Consider the following 20,659-nt stretch of genomic DNA (forward strand, 5'->3'; position numbering starts at 1 on the left):
ACCTCAGGTCTTGTTAACAAATGACAGGTCCACCATAACATCATGTAAACATATCTTTTAAGGCTAGGAGCACCAATAATCTGGCCATAACTAAGATTCCTACACATATTATTTCTTACAAATTTAATTTTACTTAAATTCAAGGATGGTATAAAATTATAGTCCTTGGTACCATTCTTAAAAGGGTACAAAATAAACAAAGCAAGGAAAGCACGCAAAGCATGGCTTTTGGAATAATTTCTAGCCCTTCTACCAGCAGTGCCCAAAAAAGGCACTGTTAATTTGTTTTGCATAGTTAAATAACAAAACACCTCTCTCTGTGTGTTTTCACTTTCTCCCCAGGTCTAACAGAGTGAAGTCATATGTTGCTTCTGTGTATGCAAATACTTACCAATAACATTCTAATTAGAGCAGGTGCCTATATATTGTAATTATCTGTAACTTTGCTCCCCACTTTCTTTACTTGTGTTTATGTATGCCCTGGAAAATACAGGGCATACTTTTCACTCTAGACTACCAAACAGAAGGGAGAGGACCCAGACAAAATTCCAAACTATTAACCACCTGCCTCTCCCACAGAGATGCACCAGGTAATTTTTTTGAGGATTTCTTTTTCTTCCATAGTCCTAATTCTAGCCCATTTTTAGACTTATCAAATCTAGGCCCATTCTATTTTGGCCTTAGATAATTACTAGACCCATTAGTCATTGTTTCAGAGATATTTCCTTACTTTAACAGAGAAACAGAATGACTATGGGCAAAAAAAGCAATGGAAGCAGGATTGACTTCTGACTTCCTGCTGGCTCTCCCATTGACTTTCCTTGTAGAAAGTTGGCAGGTAAATGGAGATTATATCACAGTCTTGTACTTGAGCTCATATGAAAGTTTCTTATTTTTTTAAGTTCAATGTCACATAAGCATCAAAGCAACCATTTTATAATTAGTCCACTCTTCCTTGTATGGTAGCCATTTTATGAGTCCACCATGCCAGTTACATTAGCAAGCTTTGGAACTGCTACTAATTGCAAATTACAGAGTAATAATTATGAAATTCACTCATGTTCAGATCTAGCCTACTTTGACCTGCATTACTACCATATAGAGAGCTAATTGGAGCTTCATTCTCCAGAAGGTGCCAGGTATTTTCCTTAATATACTGACAGTAAACAATATATTCAATTGTTTTTTTCCAACAGTTTATTCAAAAATCTAAAAACAACTGAATGTAGCATTGCTTCCCTTTTGTCTGAACCTAAAGCAAGGGCTTTTTTCTTTTGCTGGCAGCCAATACACCTGAACAGGATAATGACTCATAAACTGGCTCTTTGTTCAAATAATGCTTGCACTTTTAACGACATAAAAGGGCTAAGCAAGATTTTGAGATTTGAAGTAGAAAGCGGGATGGCCTTGTATTTACAGTAAAGTACATGATACTCCACTGTTCTCTGATAGAGCAAATTGGAGTCAATTAAACCTAGCAGATGTTAGGTGATTATGTTTATTATTCTCTTTAGAATAATCTGGCATGATCTGCAGTTTCTACCAGCAGGAAACTTTAGATATGCTTGGGCAAGATAGTGTTAAGATTTTTTAAGCAAAGAATTCATTGGTCTACTGGAAGTTTAATGGCCATTAGACTTTGAAGAAATCTGAAGCTTCATAAATAAAATGGCTGATGAAGTGAAGGGAGACACAAAACAATGTGTGTTCACAAAGAAACGGGTTCAGAAGGGCATGGCTAAAATAAGAAACTCAAACAATATGCATAAAAATGCAACAAGACTGTTCCATAATTGCTACTTATTCAATAGCAAAGAAAGGTTCCTTTATAATAGAGGTAGACACCTGTGCTATTTACACATCGCTGAACCGCAGTTCTAGCAACCAGTATCATTGGCTAAGCAAACTGGGACAGCTGGGAGATGTAGTTTAGGAACATCTGGAGGGTAAAAAGCTACCCTCTCCTTACTATCTTGTAAGTTATGGACATTTCTAGCAGCAGGTACGATACAACAATGTCTCAAGTCTGTGTGTGCATGCCTTTGAATTCTATGGTCTTTATTTTCACAAAAAGAACAATGATTCAAAGATAGCCATATGGCCTCCTCGAAATCTGTACACCACAGATTTAGACATCTGAGTCCTCTAAAAGTCTACTTATCCCAAACTTACCCATAAAAAAATATCATGGGTAAATAGTACCCTTCATTTTCACCATACATGATGTTTTGGGTGCAAAACTTACCAGCTCTCTCTTACAAGCATGTATTATATACATAAGAGGAATGAATCTACTAAGATGCATGAAGTGTATATTTGAAAGGCATTCATTTGATATTTAGGATCATCAAAAACTATTTTTTGTTGTCTTCTTGTGCATGGGATCATTTTATTTTGGAATTATTACTAAGTCATGCACGTTGGATTCCTTTGAGATTGCTATAATTTCAGAAAGTAAAACACGCACACACAATTCAGTGACATTAACTTGCAGGCTGATTCACCTGCTGTTGAAAAAGGAGAAAAATAAATAAATAAACCTTAATTTGGATTCCAGAAGTGTGGAAGTAGTGAGCAGGAAAAAAAAAGATGAATAGTTTCATTATATCAAAGGCCAACTTTTCTAAATTATGTTTATTGTTAAAAGCCCAGTTATCTCAGGAGCAAATATCAAAACTACTTTCACCAATAAAATAATTTTAAACAGAATAAGATGCTATCCACAGAATTGTATTTTTCTATTTTTTACAAAACACTGTAGGAGTATTTCTACATTCTACCACTAAGGGGCACAGTTGCAAACCAAGGTATAAACTTGCACCAGCAAATCCAATTAAAAAGATTCTGAACAGCATCTTGCCAAGTTGCAACCAGAAATTATAATTAAAAAAATCAAATCTTGCAAGAGATGCCCCAAAATTCAAAGAGTGCATATGTATTTGCTATATTGATTGCTCTCAATCACAAACACATCCAGCTAGCAACAGAGATTTATTTACATGCTTTTTAATGCAGTATTTGAAGGATGACAATGTCCTTTGTCTAGAACAAATATCTCTCAAACAGCCATAAAGCTTAATGAATGCCCCTTGTTTGTTTTGTTTGCTGCAAGTCTACATAACCATGTGGGTTGTTTTTTTACTCCCTTTGCATTTAACCCTTTATCCTAGTTTGCAATGATTGAATTTTATCTTAACATAAAATCACTTTTTAAGTAAAAATCCACAATTAATATTCCATTAATAAAAATACAAGGATCTGCTTGTACTAAAGGCAACTCTTATATAAATAAAGCTCTTGGTTCCATATTTTATTTATTATTTATTTACAATTTCACTGTATTTTTACTACTTCAATATATAATAAATAGCATTCTCAAATTCATGATCTTGGGCAACTAACAAGAATTAAAAATAATACTCTGTTTTTTGTGTCCTATAAGATTGGTAGATCAGCAGAATGGCTTAGCTGATGAATAAGCAAAATTTAGGGAGGGCAGATCTACCATGGATCAATGTGCCATTTTACAATTTTGTTAAATTATAACAAAAATCAAGATGAAGTCACCCAAATTAAATGCTATAGAACTGTCCACCCTACTGGAGACATTCCAATCTGCCATGGAGTGAAAAAGGGTTGCATTTTAGCTTCCTTATTGTTTAATATTTATGTGAATTCATAGTAGCTGCCTTAACCAGAAAGGAATTCCACCCTTCTAAACTCAGTGAGAAGTATTTGGCAGTTCTGTTGTATGTCAATGATGCAGCAATTCTTTTGCTCACACAGGTGGACTTTTAGGAGCTATCCAAGGGCCTTAGAAGAATTCTCTAAGAAAGAAGGGCTTACAATCAATTACTCTAAGGCAGACATGTCAAACTTGCGACGTCACGTGATGTCGTGCAACATATCGGGACGGTTTTGCCATTGCCAGCAATGGGGTGGGCGCGGCTTCTGCATGACACATCTGCCCCGGGGGCTGGCAGTTTGACACCCCTGCTCTAAGACCAAAACTATGTTTTTTCTGAGGAAGATCTAATCACCACAAATACCAGTAGCAAACTGGAAATAATAAAAAATATTGTTTAAAAATAGCATAATTTTTCAAGTCACAAAGCTTGCAAAAGCCAACAACAGTGCAATTTTTTCATTTCAAAAGGGGCAGACACCATCAAGTTTTTCAAAGATAACATTACTTCCCAAATATTGTACGGTGCAAAGCATGTACTTAAGGTAAAGGTTCCCCCACACATGCGTGCTAGTCGTTTCCGACTCTAGGGGCCGGTGCTCATCTCCGTTTCAAAGCTGAAGAGCCAGCACTTGTCCGAGGACATCTCCGTGGTCATGTGGCCGGCATGACTAGACGCCAAAGGCGCACGGAACGCTGTTACCTTCCCACCGTAGTGGTCCCTATTTTTCTACTTGCATTTTTACGTGCTTTCGAACTGCTAGGTTGGCAGAAGCTGGGACGAGTAACAGGCGCTCACTCTGCTACGCGGCACTCGGGATTCGACCCGCCAAACTGCCGACCTTCTGATCGACAAGCTCAGCGTCCTAACCCACTGAGACACCGCATAGGATTCTTCTGCTTCCCATACTATGTTTTGAATGCTTTAATCAACATGTCTGCATTTGCCAACTCTCCAGCTTAAACTCCTGTTTTCCGACCATTCATTGGCCCCGTTAATTCTCCTTAGTAACTTCTCATCAAGATGAAAGAAAAAAAATCTTCACTGACTTGTTATTGTGACCTTTTTACGTAGGCCTAGAGAAAGCTGCAGCTGAAATTGTTCCAAGTGTCTTCGACATCACACCCCAGAGAGATTTGAATGCTAAAGCCAACTTTGAGGGGGTCTGAACTGGAAATCTTTTATAGCCACAAGCTACATTATCCAACCTTGTTTGCCCAGCAAGCTGCAGAGCCATTTCTTTGGCTTGTCTGAATGCCTTGCCCCAAGCAATATTAAATAGGAGGGAGGGCAGGATCCCATTCAGAGAGAGAGATCAGAAAGAACCAGAGACTTTATTCCACTGCCTTTTCTACACCAATTTACCAGCAGCCATTCCTTTATCTCCCCCCTCCTAACAAATCCCCAGTCTTGTATAAGGGACAGCAGTCAATTTCCTACTTGCTCCATTTCTCTCTGCCGCAATTTCCTTAAGATGGCACAGCAGTGGTTTTCCCTTTTATCTTGTTGCATTTCTGTTTTATATGTTTTTTATTATTTTACTCTATTTCATTGAATATTCCCCTTTTTGTGCTTTAATTTTTTTAGCTTTCACGTGACTTGCACTTTTTTTGTTTTTGTTAGTTCCTTCTGAGGTTTTTTTTTAAAACTGTGCTGGTTGCTAACCATTATTTTAAAAAGAAGTTAGATTCCTGGCATATTAAGATTTTTTATATTAATAAAACATTACATAAACTATTAATATTCTCATATTCACAAATAAGAAAGAAGGCAAAGAAGCTGTGGTGAGCATAAATCTGAATCTAGGACATCTGCTATTAACCAAGGAAATGGTAAACATCAGTGGCATTAATTAACAGCAGAGGAAAGGAAATATTATAAGGACACATTTCACCGAAAGTATCGGGCTTTGAAAAACATACTTTAAAGAAAGGAAGTGGAATATGAAGGGGAAGGTAGTCTACAGTATAAAGTACATTCCCCCATGTGAAATAAGGAGGGGATTACAAACAAAGAGGGAAGAAAAAAAAACATCTGAAACTACATACAGCTAGTGCTCGTCTTACAACTGTTTATTTAACAATATCTCAAAGTTATGATGGCCTCAGAAAAGGTGATTTACAACTTGTCCTCACAACTGCCACTGTTGCACACGCACCTCACAGTCACGTGATCACAACTCAGCCGCTTGCAACTCAGCTTGCATTTACGATTGGTTGCAGTGCCCTGCAGTCACAAGATCATGATTTGCAATCTTTCCAGCTGGTGTCCAGCAAAACATCAACTGGGAAAGCTGGTTTTGCTTAATGACCATGTGATTTGCTTAACAGTTCTATGATTTGCTTAAAAAAAACTGTGGTAAAAATGTTTGTAAAATGACGGTTGCAGTGTCCCAGGATCACATGATCCCCTTTTGTAAACTTCTGACAAGCAAAGTCAATGGGGAAGCCAGATTCGCTTAACAACTGTGTTACTGGTCCTCCAAAAATGGTATGCTAACAACCATGTTACTAACTTAACAACTACAGTGATTCTCTTAATGACCGTGGCAAGAAAGATCGTAAAATGGGGCAAAATTCACTAACAACTGTCTCATTTAACTATGGAAATTTTGGGCTCAATTGTGGTCATTAAGTTGAGGATTAGCTCTATTGGCCCATATGAGCTAGAAAGGTACAGTACAGCTTAGAAAAGTGAACAATCGCCCTAGACAGGAGATTCTAGGTAGCAGGTATACATCTTCTAGCCAACAGGTTACCGTATTTTTCGGACCATAAGACGCACTTTTTTCCCCCAAAAGTGGGGGGGGAACGAGGGTGCGTCTTATGGTCCGAAGGTGATCCGTATGGCCAGCCCCAACCTCTGCAAGTGGAGCACAAATCGGCACGTGCTGAGAAACGCCGATCTCACGCTCCTGCACTCTCCCTCGCTCGGTTTCAGTTTCCCTTGCTACAAGAGAAAGCAGGCTGAAACGAAGTGAGGAGATTGCCAGGAATGCGAATCGGCTGATCTCGCGCTGCTGCAATCTGCCTCGTTTCAGCCTGCTTTCTCTTGTAGCAAGGGAAGCTGAAACCGAGCGAGGGAGTTTGCAGGAGCGCGAGATCGGCCGATTCGCATTTCTGGCAATCTCCCTCACTCCGTTTCAGCTTGCTTTCTCTTGTAGCAAGGGAAGCTGAAACTGAGCGAGGGAGTTTGCAGGAGCGCGAGATCGGCCGATTCACATTTCTGGCAATCTCCCTCACTCCGTTTCAGCTTGCTTTCTCTTGTAGCAAGGGAAGCTGAAACCGAGCGAGGGAGTTTGCAGGAGCGCGAGATCGGTCGATTCACATTTCTGGCAATCTCCCTCACTCCGTTTCAGCTTGCTTTCTGCAAGAGAAAGCCGGGCTGCAGGGCCGCCTCCGCGGGGTACTGCTCTAATGCAGAGAGGGAAGGACAAAGAAGGAAGGAAGGAAGGAAGGAAGGAAGGAAGGAAGGAAGGAAGGAAGGAAGGAAGGAAGGAAGGAAGGAAGGAAGGGACAATGGGAGAGGGAGGGAGAGAAAGAGAGAGGGAGAGAGAGAGAAGGAGAAAGAATTTTTTTTCTTGTTTTCCTGCTCTAAAAACTGGGTGCGTCTTATGGTCCGGTGCGTCTTATGGTCCGAAAAATACGGTACTTATTTCACAAGGAATATTTTAATTTCACTTACATGAATTATGGCATTATGGTATTCCTGTATGAATATATTCATTTTCCCCCATGTTTTTTTTTAAGCCTGGCTGCATCAGAATAAATTCTTTCTTGGTACCTTCAGGCACTAACGGGAGTAGGTCAAACACACCCAATTCCCACAGAAAGCAACAGGCAATGCTTACCTCTATGCATATATCCCTAAAATTTCTGATTTCATTGCATCTGCCCCAGTTATTTTAACAAAGGAGCTTCAATATAACCTCAGTTTTTTTTTCTTTTTATAAGTTTCAAAAGCAAACTGACTCCTCATCAGGAAGCCTAAACCGTAAGTTTTCTTTTTAAGGAAATTTGTTATTATTTAGAGTCAGTGAAAAGGACTAATTTCAAGCTAAAGTCCAATTCCATGCTGTTTCTCAGATTGTTAATGTGTGTTTTTTTAATCCCATTTATTTCTCCGAAGACTCAGGGTGGCTTACAATCTAAGAAGCACAAATCAATGTGCTTAGCAATAGCCTTCATTCTATGTATATGCCTGCTTATTAGGGCTTTCGCCCCCCCCCCCCAAGCAGCATTTTTACAAAGTCAGCTTATTGCCCCCAACAATCTGGGTCCTCATTTTACCTACCTCGGAAGGATGGAAGGCTGAGTCAACCTTGAGCCTGGTGGGACTCAGGACATCAGCTTAAGAAGTTGGATTGTTGTTGGGTTTTTTTTTACTTGTTAAAACTTGAAATATGTATGGTAGGATATTTTGAAAATACATTATAAAATAACATGAAAACTGCAAAGCTCTTTCTTCTGTTGATGAAAGTAATGATGATACTTACCAGCTCAAACGCATGTCAACAAAGTAAAATTAATTCTTCTAAGGCAGTGTTGTCAAACTTCCGGCCCGCAGGCCAGACGCCTCACCAGGAAACTGCACCCACCTCATTGCCGGCAATGGAGAAAAAGCTCCAATACATTGCGCGACATCATGTGACATCAAGAGTTTCACATGTCTGTTCAAGGTATTGACACTCAGTCCCTTCAACTCTTCCTCTCCTTCATTCAAATCTCTCCAACAGCTAATTGCAATATGTCACTGGTATGGTATACCCAATTCCCACCCACATCAAATGGCCTCAGTATATTCTTGTGATTTTTACAAAAAGTTAAGTATCAATTATTTTTATTAAGTAGTCTTTTGCTAATTGTTTCTAGTTTTTGATAGCTACAACAGTTGTTGTGATAAATGAATCAATATTTTTTCACTGTGTCTAAAATATTATGACATAAATTATACCTGCATTTAAATTGCTAATAAAATAAGCACATGATTAGAGACTTATGAGATAAGCACAACAAGCCTGGGATGTACATACGAACAACAAATAAAATAGCAAGCAAGTACTAATCTAATCTTCTTTATTTCCCACTGACTCTACTTCTTTCATATTTTAATTTATATAGTTGTTTTAAAAACTACCACATGCGTTCATTTCTATACATGTTTTTCTAAATGGGTATTTTAGCCTACATTGCATTTATTATTTTATCATCTTAGCCCATATTAGTAGATTAGGCTGAAAGACAATGAGAAGGTCTATCTGTCTATCCATCCACCCACCCACATCACATGATGTGATGTGTTAGTTCTATATTATTGTATTTGTTTTCTTGTGAAAAGGAATGGTCCCTGCAGTGTTGAAGGAAGCAGTGATGCATCCCCTCCTCAAAAGGCCTTTCCTGGACAATTTTTGTCCTGTCTCCAGCCTTTCCTTTTTAGGAAAGATGGCTAATGAGGTGGCTAGGCTGTGAGTACTGAAGGAAACTGATTATCTGGAGCCGTCAGTCAGGTTTCAGGCCTAGAGACAGCACTGAGTCAGCAATAACTGCACTTGTTGATTACCTTTGAGGAACTGAGACATGTATAGTACAGTAGTATTCTTCTGGGCCACCACTAGGGGTTAGGAATGGGCAGTTAAATGTTGTGGTGGTTCTCCTTTTTCTGTGGTTGAGTAAGTTAGTATCGACAGGAGGGGGGGGATTAAGCCTGAAGCCCCTAAAGTATAGGGTACCTCAATGATTTACCTCACTCTTCTGTTTAATATTATTTGAGGCCAGTGGATTATCTGTCAGTTTGGAATCAGGCATTATCAATATGCAGATAATACCCAGACTACCCAGAGAGTGCTGTCAAGGTCTTGTTTGAGTGTTTGGAGGCTATGGGGCCCTAGATGGGGAAAAACAAATTCAAGCTCAGTTTTGACAGGACTGAGTGGTTGTTTTAGACTCTCCCTCGAACCAGGGATACTTCATCTTTTTCATCCTGAATAGGATAGCATTTCCCCTTTAGGACTGCACAGTTAGAGGGTCTTTTTGCACAAAAAGATTTTAGGAGTAGATGGCCTGTGGCTAACAGCTTCATCTTGTGAACCAATTTCACCTTTATCTGGATCAGAAGCTCTTTCATGCACTTGTGCTTTGGTCACCTCATGCATGAATTTTTGCAATGCCCTCTATATGAGGCTGTTCTTGAATGAAACTGCAGCTAGTCCAGAATGTAGCTGCATAATTAATTATTAGCATGTCATATCATATCCATGTAGCAGTCTTGCTTTGTGAGCTGCAGTGGTTACCACTAAAGAGATGCAATTAATAATAAAGTTCTGTTTATTGTTCATAATATAGAGAGTGTGATTATTTGAAAAATTACCTGTTTTCTAAAGTACAGGTAGTCCTCAAGTTATGAATGAAATGGAGCCTGCCCATTCCATTTGTAACTTGAGGATTCGAAGGAGTGAATCTCGTACCTTGAACATGATTCATTTCCAGTTTTCGCCCATGCATTCGCTAAGTTAATGCATGGGTGAATTCACGGCTTGTTAAGTGAACATGAGGTATCTCAGGGAGGTGAAGGCCAGGGGCCCCCTAATTTTTATTTATTTATTTATTTTAATTCCATTTATATCCCGCCCTTCTCCAAAGACTCAGGGCGGCTTACAAGCTTAGCAGTAGCCTTCATTCTATGTATATGCCTGCTTATTAGGGCTTTCACACACACCCCAAGCGGCATTATTACAAAGTCAGCTTAATTGCCCCCAACAATCTGGGTCCTCATTTTACCTACCTCGGAAGGATGGAAGGCTGAGTCAACCTTGAGCCTGGTGGGATGCGAACCTGCACTAATTGCAGGCAGCTGGTGTTACTTAAGCAGGCATTAGCCCACTGCTCCACCAAGGCTCTGATGGAACAGGCCACCTGCTTCAGACCACCCAAGCCCCCCCCGAGATACCTCATGCTCCCTCCCCTGGGGGTCCCCACAATTGCTCCCCTGCCCAAACATGCCACGCGGGTCATTTACTTTGTGAAGATCTGTCTCCTCTCCAGCCTGTTTCTTTCTCTGCTCCCAGCAAGAGCAGAGGGAGGCCTCCGAGGCCCAGAACAGATCTCCAGTAGCACGTGGCTGCCACCCATGGTCTCCATTCTGGGCCTCCAAGGCCTGGAGGAAGCCTCCGAAGCCTACAACGGACCTCCGGAGGCACTCAAAAGCTTCCCCCGACCTCTGGATCAGGCCTCCAGAGGCCCGCAGAACCATCCCCCAGCCTCTTTTCCAGGCGGCAGCAGCCTAGAAAAGACCTGGATTGGGCCTCTGGAGGCCTGCAGAAGTTTCCCCTGACTTCTGTTTCTTTCCCTGTTGCAGAGAACAAAGGCCTAAACTACTGTGAGATCACACAAGATCAGTAGCATGAGGTCTTGCACCACTGATCTCACGTGATCAGGTGTTAATTTAGGCCTCATTCTCTGCAAACGCACTAAAGGCTTGGGACAGCCAATAAAGCGAAGGATCTGTTGATCTTTGCAAGGTAAGTATCCACAGGCCTAGTGCCTAGGGAGGCCTGGGGAAGGGGGGAGGGAGGGAATAACTAGGGTGAATGTTGCAGTGCCACTGCGGTCATTCATAAGGGTGAATGACTGCCATGGTACAACAACATTCATAATTTCAGGACTTTTTCGTAAACACTGGGGGCGCTTATCGCGTGACTTTGAATGTTCCCTAAGGGAATGCTCGTAACTCAGGGATTACCTGTATCTTCCCAGTCAGTACAATTGGACAGAATGGAAATGTTCCAGATCATTCATTAAACACTACTATCTTATAGAACCCAAGAAGTGTGACATTTCTTTGTAGACTATACCCTATGGAATACCAACTCCTGAGATTTATGTGGCTTCCATCCTGGCTGTAATTAAAAGAGCCCTGAAAATCCATGTCTTCCTCTAGTCATTGGATTGGAGTGAGTGATGGGTCGAATGTATTTTACCATTTACAATGGTTTTAAAATCTGTATTTTCTTACTATTTTCTTTGTATGCTACCCAGGTTATCATAAAGTTGGGCAGACATGTAAATTTAATAAAATAAATACATAAATAATCAAGTGTGCAATGATGTCATAACACACTACCTTTTGATATCATTATGACTTATAATGGATGCCTATGGTCTTAATTCCTAACTAATAATGTTCTTAAGAGCATCTCAAGCATCACAAAAGGCCTACCTTGAGTCTGTGGGAAATATGGAGCCAACAATTTCGCCCTTTTCTTCTCATATCCCTTCTGGGTAATATCTCCTAAAAGATATAAAGTAGCAAAATGTCAGATGTAACATATCATAAATGCAGGATAGGATATTTAAAGTTAATATAGGTACATATGCAGCTATGGTCAACTGAACCAACCAATAATAAACTGTATTATTCAAGCCATTAGATAAAAATGATTACAAACTCTTCTAAAAACCATCATTGGTATTCCACACCATTTCAACTGTCATAAACTTTACAGATTTTTCATTTGTTTTGACATGATATATTTTTAACATCACTCATGACTATTAATTTATTCAAAGCAAGCTAGATGGCAGCAACATGCATTGGGAGATGTTATATAACATACACTAAAGACAAAGTAATATACAAAATAGGTTACACAATGATTAATTTGTTAAATAAAGCTCTATGACACTGAACTGTTTGATATGCAGACAGAACCATATGGCTGTTGTGTTTTCATTCTAAATTTATATTTTATCTGAATGTGTCTGTTCTTTAAGGAAGGCCAAATCCTCCACAAGGCTACATTATTACTACAGGATATAGAAAGAGCTCTCTCATCCCTCTTATGCCAAAAGAATCAAGACAGAAATTTTGAGCTTTTTCCTTGACCCCCTCCTTTCCTTTGGAACCAAGCTGATGTTTACTTAATGGCTGTTGGATACTTTCTTCAAGGTCATCTTTGCATTCCTTTACAGAATGACAGGAAAAAATCTTGAAACGTGAAAGGATTAAGATAGAACAGAAAAAATGTTAAGTCCAGAAACAATTGAACTGCCTTTGTAGATCTGTCATCACCATTTTGTAATTGTACCACCAAAATATTATTTGTCAACCATTAACTATAGCGGAGAGACTTGAGCATGGTCATCATTCTAATGGAAACTAAAACTAAATACCTAAATTTATGGCAAAGATATTGCTTCTATAGTCTTTTTGGTATAACAATATTATACTGATGCTGCTGAATAAAAACCCAAGTTCCAAAAAGAAGCAAAGTTCAAATCAGTAATAAATTAGGATTCTAGTCTGAGACATAGATCAAAATTCATAAATGAATGAACTTTGCCTCTGAATTGTGGTTTGTTGCAAAAAATAAACTTTGGGATGGGTCTGCCTCACACTACGCCAAAATACCACCACAGCAATTCTTCCTGCTATTATAAAAACCTACATAAGTGTTATTTCCTGATTTTATGCTACCTTTTACAGATGACTTTTTTATTTATAAAAGTATTTAAAATCTATATACTCAGATCTCTGGAAATATTACATCCATAAAATAGAAGAAAATAATGACGCACAATTAAAATACTTTAAAAGTGTAAAACAATTCTGGGACTGAACAGTAAACACCCTGGTCTCCAGGATAAGGCATTCTGATGTTAAACACCTCAACAGGGAAGGCCTTGTTCCTATGTAACCATATAATACACTTCCAAGCTGAGAACTACTGTCTCCAGAACATATTCAGATAAATACATTCCTGATAGAAATGCTGTTCTCGGAGGCTTAAACAATTTAAGGCCTTAAATGGCAAAGCTAGTGAACTCCAGCACAGGAATTATTTTCTAAAGACCCTTCTAATCATTATCTCCTGTAATTCTAAAAACTTAATTTACCTGGTAGTTGCAGTCACTGCAATTCTTCTAGCCTTAGTGTTACATATTCTAGATAGCAACCTCAAGGCAGCATTTAGTACTGCTTTGAAGTCATCTTCAAGGACAGGGCTTGAGGCCACATCAGTATCCTTGGGGAGCTAACAAGCATAACGTAAATCAAGGAAGCAGAACTCAGAAAAGTTGTCTTTAATCTTCCTCCAGATCTATTGAACTACAATTTTAAGAATATAGAGTTTGATTATCATGATTTTACACTTTGAGGTCAAGTCATTATACTATGTTGAAGGCTGTGTTTATTATGCTGAAGGCTATATCCAAAAAAAAACACAAGTGAACTACGTCTAATAATGTATTGCTTTTGTTAATTTTCATTTTAAATTTTACTTTCTCCTCTAGAATTTAAATAACTACAAAACATTGCTACATAATTTTATCTGTCTGGTTATCCATCCATTCATCTTCATAACTTTATTTATTTTAATTATGAAAAGAATAACAGTAGTCCATTGTGTTCAGTAAATGCCTTCACTTGAAGGTACAGAGATAGGGAAGCTTAAGAGCTATATCTATCATCACCTTATTAGGTCTTGAACTCCTGAACTATTTCCAAATGCATTTCAGAATAATATTCTTTATAATTGCTTTGGATAATTTCTGTATTGTTCAGCTCAAAGCAGTTACCAACAGAATATTTTCCATAATCAACAATCACGTATAACATAAATTTTCTATGGCGTCTCAGCTTCCATTTATTTCGTTATTTATACGTTATTTATACCGGCAGATCAAGCCCTAGTTAAGACCCCACCCACTCCGTCCCACTGTCAGGTTGCACGAAGTGGAGCGAGGCACATGCATAAAAAATCAAGCTAGGGTGGGATGGGTGGTGGGTGGAGCTGCACCCACTTAACTCAGGACCTCCGCAAACAGTCCTCCCATGCCCCAACACTTGCTTTGCCTTGTAGCAGCGGCACCAACAGCCCCAGTTAGCATGAGCCCACATGGCTGCCGCTGGCCCACTTTTTCTGTGGCCACTCACCACCATTCGTGTGCATCATCCCCAGCCTCCATTTTACCAGCAAAGGCCTTTTCCTGAAGGTCTCTGCAGCCCAGAATGGAGCTCTGGGTTGACACATGCATCACCCCCAGGTCTCCGTTTCGCCGGCAGAGGCCTTTCCTGAAGGCCTCTGCCAGCTAAACGGAGTCCGGGGCGACGCACGCAAGCACTGGTGTATGGCCGCAGAAGAAGTGGGCCGGCAGCAGCCATGTGGGCTCCTGCTGGGTGGGACTGTCGGTGCCATTGCCATGAGACAGTGGGGGGGAAAAGACATCCCCCGAAAATAAAACCTAATGTCTCTTTTGGAGGCAAAAAATATATATAAGGCTGGGTCTTATTTTCAGGAAAACACAATAGATTGCTCTGGCCATTTAAAGCCAGCCTATTGATTTAATACTGTTTAGAAATGTCCACTGAGTTTTGTTGCTGAGTTTGGGGGAAAAAAGTTTAAGTAATATTGGAACTATATTCAAATACCACTTCTGTTATGAAGTCATCAGCAATCACACAAATGTATTTACAAAATAGAATTTATTTTAAAAAAATCTTCAATAGCCCTCTTTATTCCTAATGTCTTTAACAGAAAGGATTTATTTTTTTTCTGCAGAGTATTTTAAAAAGGGTCTGTGCAACAGAAATGGACTGGTATCACAATCTGAGATCTCATCTTTCCACACATGTGTAATTGTCATTTAGGTCAAAGACAAAATGAAGATGCTATAACTGAAGCTTTTCCCTGATTTGGAAATAAGCTATGAATGCCTAAATCCACATTTTTCCCCTATTATTATTTCTCCAATGATTTTTCAGAATCTGACCCAATTTTCCTAAGGTAATGACGGAAGATGTAGAAACAAGACTTTAAAACAGTTGCAAAAGAAATTATCAGCTGGTATGCAAATTTTCCCATTTTTATCAAAAGTATACAAATAGTATTATATGTAGCTGATCTGCTTTTCTATATCTCTTATTTGCTTTAATGTAAGAAATAAAGAAAAGTGCAAGTCAATAAAAACAGAAACCAGAAGACAAAAACAAAAAAGTATTATGAAATACATAGAAAGCACCCTGGTTTTTAAACATAGCCTTATCTCTTGACCTCACAGAGTAAACTTGGCCAAACCTGTTGTTACATCAATAAGGCAAATTCATCAGGAGAGGGCAAAAGCATCTAATGAATCCACAATGACACTGCCTTTAAAATAATTAACAAACAAACAAACAAATAAGCTTTCTTGTTGCATCCCATACCCAATATATCCAAAGTTCTTCACATATTGATAAATTTCAGATTTTCAGTATATAATTCAATGACAGAACAATACAGACAACATACCATACAAATCATTGACAAATAACAATTTGTAAATCATGTTATGAATACATTGCATAAACCAGGTTTATTAAGAGTTTTCCAGAATCCTGTCTTATTTCAGTTCCCTTAAAGAGCAAATCAGAATTTGGGCATGTGGAATTTTTAATACAATGTTTCATATAATCTGACATTCTGTTAGTAGCAAAATAACTGCATTTTTATTGAAGAATTTCTATCACTTTCCTCTCTCCAAGTTTCTAATTAGTTCATTATTCATGTACCGGGTCCATAATCATATACTGTGCTAGCCCACTCACACATGCACACAAATAGCTGTGATTCATTGGGTTTATTAATATTCCCCCACAACTCCCTTCACCAAAAACCCAGAACTGTCCCAATGAAGTCCAGCCACAAGCAGATCAATGGCCAATGAATTCACAAGGCACTTGAAAGTTTCCCAATCAAAATAAACCCACCAGGCAAAATTAAATTCACAATACAAAAGGGTTCACAAGGCATGATCCAAGTCAAGGCATGGTGTCAATCCAAAGCAAGGCAAAAATCACAACCATCAGAAAAAACACAACTAGGAAATGAACACATTGTTCCCAGCATCATTTCAATCTGGCTGCTTCTGATGCAGCCCATCTCCTTGCAAGTAATCTGGCTGACCTTCTTTGTTCCTGCCTTTTCTCTGCCCTACATGTCCTTGGATCAGGTGCAGAAGGCAGTTCTTTTTCTTCACTACTGACTGGCTGCAGCTGCATGCCTTCTCCTCAGTTCTGTCCTGCTGCAGCTGTGCTTCAGCCAGGTCCCTCTCAGATTGCTGCTTGGAGCCACTGACCAAATCAATATGGATACATTCAACCAAATTTTTGTTTTTACTAAGGTTGAAATTTTACAATAAATCCACTATATTCCTTTTTCCCCTCCTCTTTGGCTATTAGAATAGAGCTGGAAGGGACCTTGGAGGTCTTCTAGTCCAGCCCCCTACTCAAGCAGGAGAACCTATACCATCTCAGACAAGTGACTGTCCAGTCTCTTCTTAAAAACCTCCATTGATGGAGTGACCACGATCTCTGAAGGTAAGCTGTTTCACTGGTTAATTGTCCTCACTGTTAGGAACTGTCTCCTTAATTCCAGGTTGCTCCTCTCTTTGGTCAATTTCCAACCATTGTTTCTTGTCCTGCCCTCTGGTGCTTTGGAGAATAATTTGAACCCCTCTTCTTTGTGGCAGCCACTCAAATACTGGAATGCTGCTATCGTGACACGCCTATTTCTTCTTTTCTTTAGGAAAGCCAAAACCAGTCCTGCAACCGTTCGTTCTTCATATATTTTAGTCTCCAGGCCTTGGATCATCTTAGTTGCTCTTCTCTGAACTTTTTCCAAGGTCTCAACATCTTTTTTGTAGTATGGTGACCAAAATTGGTTGCAAAATTGTTTAGAAGAATCTCTTAATTGTGTTTCCTTCTCTTGACGCAAGTTCAAATTTTCTTCTTTTGATGCTATTTATAATTTTCAACTTGCACTACAGATTTTTTTTCATGGCTTGACTTCCCACTCTAAGATATAACTGAATTTTCTAATTCTTCTTAAGTGTCTGAAAGTTTGAAGATGTGAACAGAATGTTAATAACACAATGAATAATAGGCCAATGATTTTTTTTTGCTGGCAGACCTGTATATTTCTACCTTGAATGTAATGACAATAAACACTCTAATTTAAAATGTCTGTTTGATCTCTAATTCAGATTTTAATAGGTTATGCATTGTACAGAGGCTTTTTTTTCAATACCAGTAAGGATTTATTCCCTTATTTATTCCTTCATCGCATTTATATTCCATCCAGGAGCATACAATGGTGACATTCTCTCCAGCATTATTTCTGTTCAATAACAATCCTGCAATGTAAATTGGATTAAGAAATATTCTAGTGATCCTAGATGGCTAATGGAAAATTCGAACTTGGGCCTGTATTGCATTAATTCAACACCTTATCATTACACCATGCTAGTTTTCCCAATCCTCTTCCGGATTTTCATTCTACTTGAATTTCTGTTTTTAATTTTAGTCATAACAGGCATTTAATTTTTATTTAAGGCTATATGAAATGAATTACATATATCACTTAGAACTGTCAAAGCAGCCAGAAGAAATATGAGCTTGTTTGTCTTAATCATGTTAAGTTTTGAAATCCAGTTAGAGAAGAGCGCTTTGGGGAAGGGAGGGGGGGGGGAAGGAGGGGGTTGTTCATCTATTTCCATAGTAAGAAGACTCTTATTGTGCACTCAAGGCAATTTCGGAGAGACCAGAAGCAACTCTGAAAATAATAGCTGCTGTGAAACACTTTGGCATTAGTTGGGCCCCGGCTGGTAAGTTTATTTTCTTCAAGGAAGATGTAAGTGAAAGCAGTAGGAGGCAATTCTTTATCTGGGCTTTTGACTGGCTGTTTGCTCATGGAAAAGGAATTCAGTGTAACGATACTATAATTCTGCTGCGTGTGTAATATTTTTCCCCCCTTGCATTGTTAACCTCCTTCACACTTTTAAGATCAAAAAAAGTACAAAAATTGAAATGTCAAAGTTGATATTGCAAATATTATCATAGTGTACTGCTGAAGCTTCAAGCATAGCTGGGGAGTGACATGTGGGAATAGGAACCTTGCTCATTACTGGTATAAATTAGAGAGTCTTTTGTTTTCAGTCCTTGAGAGAGGGCCTTGGCAACCCGCAGATCATAATCTCCACACAGCTCCTGGCAGGCTTCTCCGCAGCCAAGCAATGGCTGCCATGCATCTTCCTCTTGTCTCCACCAGTCTCCCAGTCAGCTGGTTGATGTACTCCTGGTAAGCGCAGGAGTGGGTAGTAGGGTTGTTCCCTTCTCCTGTGAAATAATCTGCAAGCACTCCCTAACAATCCATCCATTCAGCTGACTGCCAAGTTGTCCACAAATGTGAAGGCGTTAAAGGAATAATATTCCAGAGCAGTTCACCAAACTAACTTCTGGTGGGCTGCTGTGAAGCATCTTCCCTCGCTGTCAAAGGACTGCTGCATGAGAAGGGGGGGGGGAAATCTCATCCATCTCTTCAGGGTGATCTTGTTGAGTGTGATTACTTTTCACTATAATGGGGAGCCCAGAACAAGTAAGTAGGGAACAACTGACAGGGGGACAGTTTCCTGTCTTTCTGTGTATAGAATCCCTGAGTTTGAGTACAAAACACCTCATGCTAAACATGGCAGAGAGGGCGGTAAGTTTGCAAACACAAGGCACTTGATGTGTAAGTACATAATGGAAGGTTGAATGGTTCTTCAAGAATAAAAGATCAAGGAATATACATGTCTGAGGTGAGGTGAGAGAAGTGAGAAGTTTAAAGACAAAATGTATGAATCAATGTATAGACGGTAGTTTGCCAGGGTAGAAAGAAGTAGAGAAATACTATAAATGTTATTTTTGTAAAGCAGATTTGACTATGCTTCCTTTCCCACCCACCCCCAAATCTCATGCTTTTAATTTATATGTCCTACTATTTTTGCTCCTTTTCTCTACCCTACATTATGTTGCATATCCTGCCAGGGAATAGAATAACTGGTATCTATGTATGTTTCTAAGGATTTACATTAGGAACAAGCAGTGCTTCAAAGCCAGTGTGGGCATGCATACTTTGCTGCTTGTTGCCTCCTTCAAGAAGCTGGGTCTTTTCCTGGGCTTACATGATTGTTACGGAATTCAAAGAAAATACATGTTTGAGATCAAGAGGCATTAAAAAAGCCTGTCCGCACCCACAAAGTACCTTTTTGCACCCTGTCAATGCTTTCTTACCTCAAACACCTATTTTCTGGATTTGTGCAGCTACTATGCAAGCAGAGGAAATTATGTATCTTCTTTAAAAAGATGTGGACACATAGAGGAGAAATACCCTCACTGTGAAAAACCTTTTCTGCATATCTCATGTATGTATGTATGCATTCATGTAATTCTTAGACAAAATAGAGCAGAGAATATTTTATTATCAATTTCCTCCAGTTTCTATTATTTCAGAGCAAATTTACTCAAGTAAAAATAAAAAGGTTTTCTCCAAATACGTTTTTCTTCTCAAACATCTAGCTATGAAAAATACACGTACATCGGGCTGAGCAGATTTCACTGTAAGGCAATGTCAGTTAACTGTCATCTTCCAGGCACTCAAAATAGTTCATACTGTAATCTCTCAATCTGGAAGAGTCTTTTTATAAACCTCTATTGGTTGAACTTGTTATGGTCTACCAAGCCAACACTGATTTCCTGGGGATTACAGGACAAGTCTCTGCACTTTTCTTGGCAACATTTTTAGATATAGTTTTCCCTTGCCTTCTTTCTAGGGCTGAGAAAGATGGCCAAAGGTCATCCCCTTGACCGTCATGCCTAAAGCAGGACTAGAACTCAAGTCTCCTGGCTTCTACTCCAGCACCTATAATCACTACATCAAACTGGATCACCTGGGGAAAAAAACCTCACAACTGTTTCTTTAGTTCCACAGCAAAACTGTTCAGTACAATTGATCTAAGCTTATTTTTCACTTGCATTCAGGAAATTATCCCTACGCTTTCCAATCTCGAAGCTCTGTTGTAAATTAAAGTATTTATTTATGTTGCTCAGAATAAAAGGTACAGACATTTAAAGAGCTCAAGACTATTGCTGATTACTTTCAGAGAAGCTAAAATAGCAAATAA

The 20,659-nt window shown here is 39.1% G+C and overlaps 1 protein-coding gene across 2 annotated transcripts in view; it reads right to left on the reverse strand.

Moving 5' to 3' along the window:
- DIP2B (disco interacting protein 2 homolog B) overlaps positions 1-20,659 on the reverse strand; it is a 182,497-nt gene that overhangs the window by 90,523 nt on the left and 71,315 nt on the right. For both annotated transcript variants that reach the window (XM_081318790.1, XM_081318789.1), the window contains exon 2: positions 11,901-11,972. In XM_081318790.1, coding sequence (XP_081174916.1) covers positions 11,901-11,972 — 72 coding nt within the window. The remainder of the gene's footprint in view (positions 1-11,900; positions 11,973-20,659) is intronic.

The sequence above is a fragment of the Vipera berus genome (assembly GCF_964194415.1).
Source record: "Vipera berus genome assembly, chromosome: 2".
Taxonomy (NCBI): Eukaryota; Metazoa; Chordata; class Lepidosauria; order Squamata; family Viperidae; genus Vipera; species Vipera berus.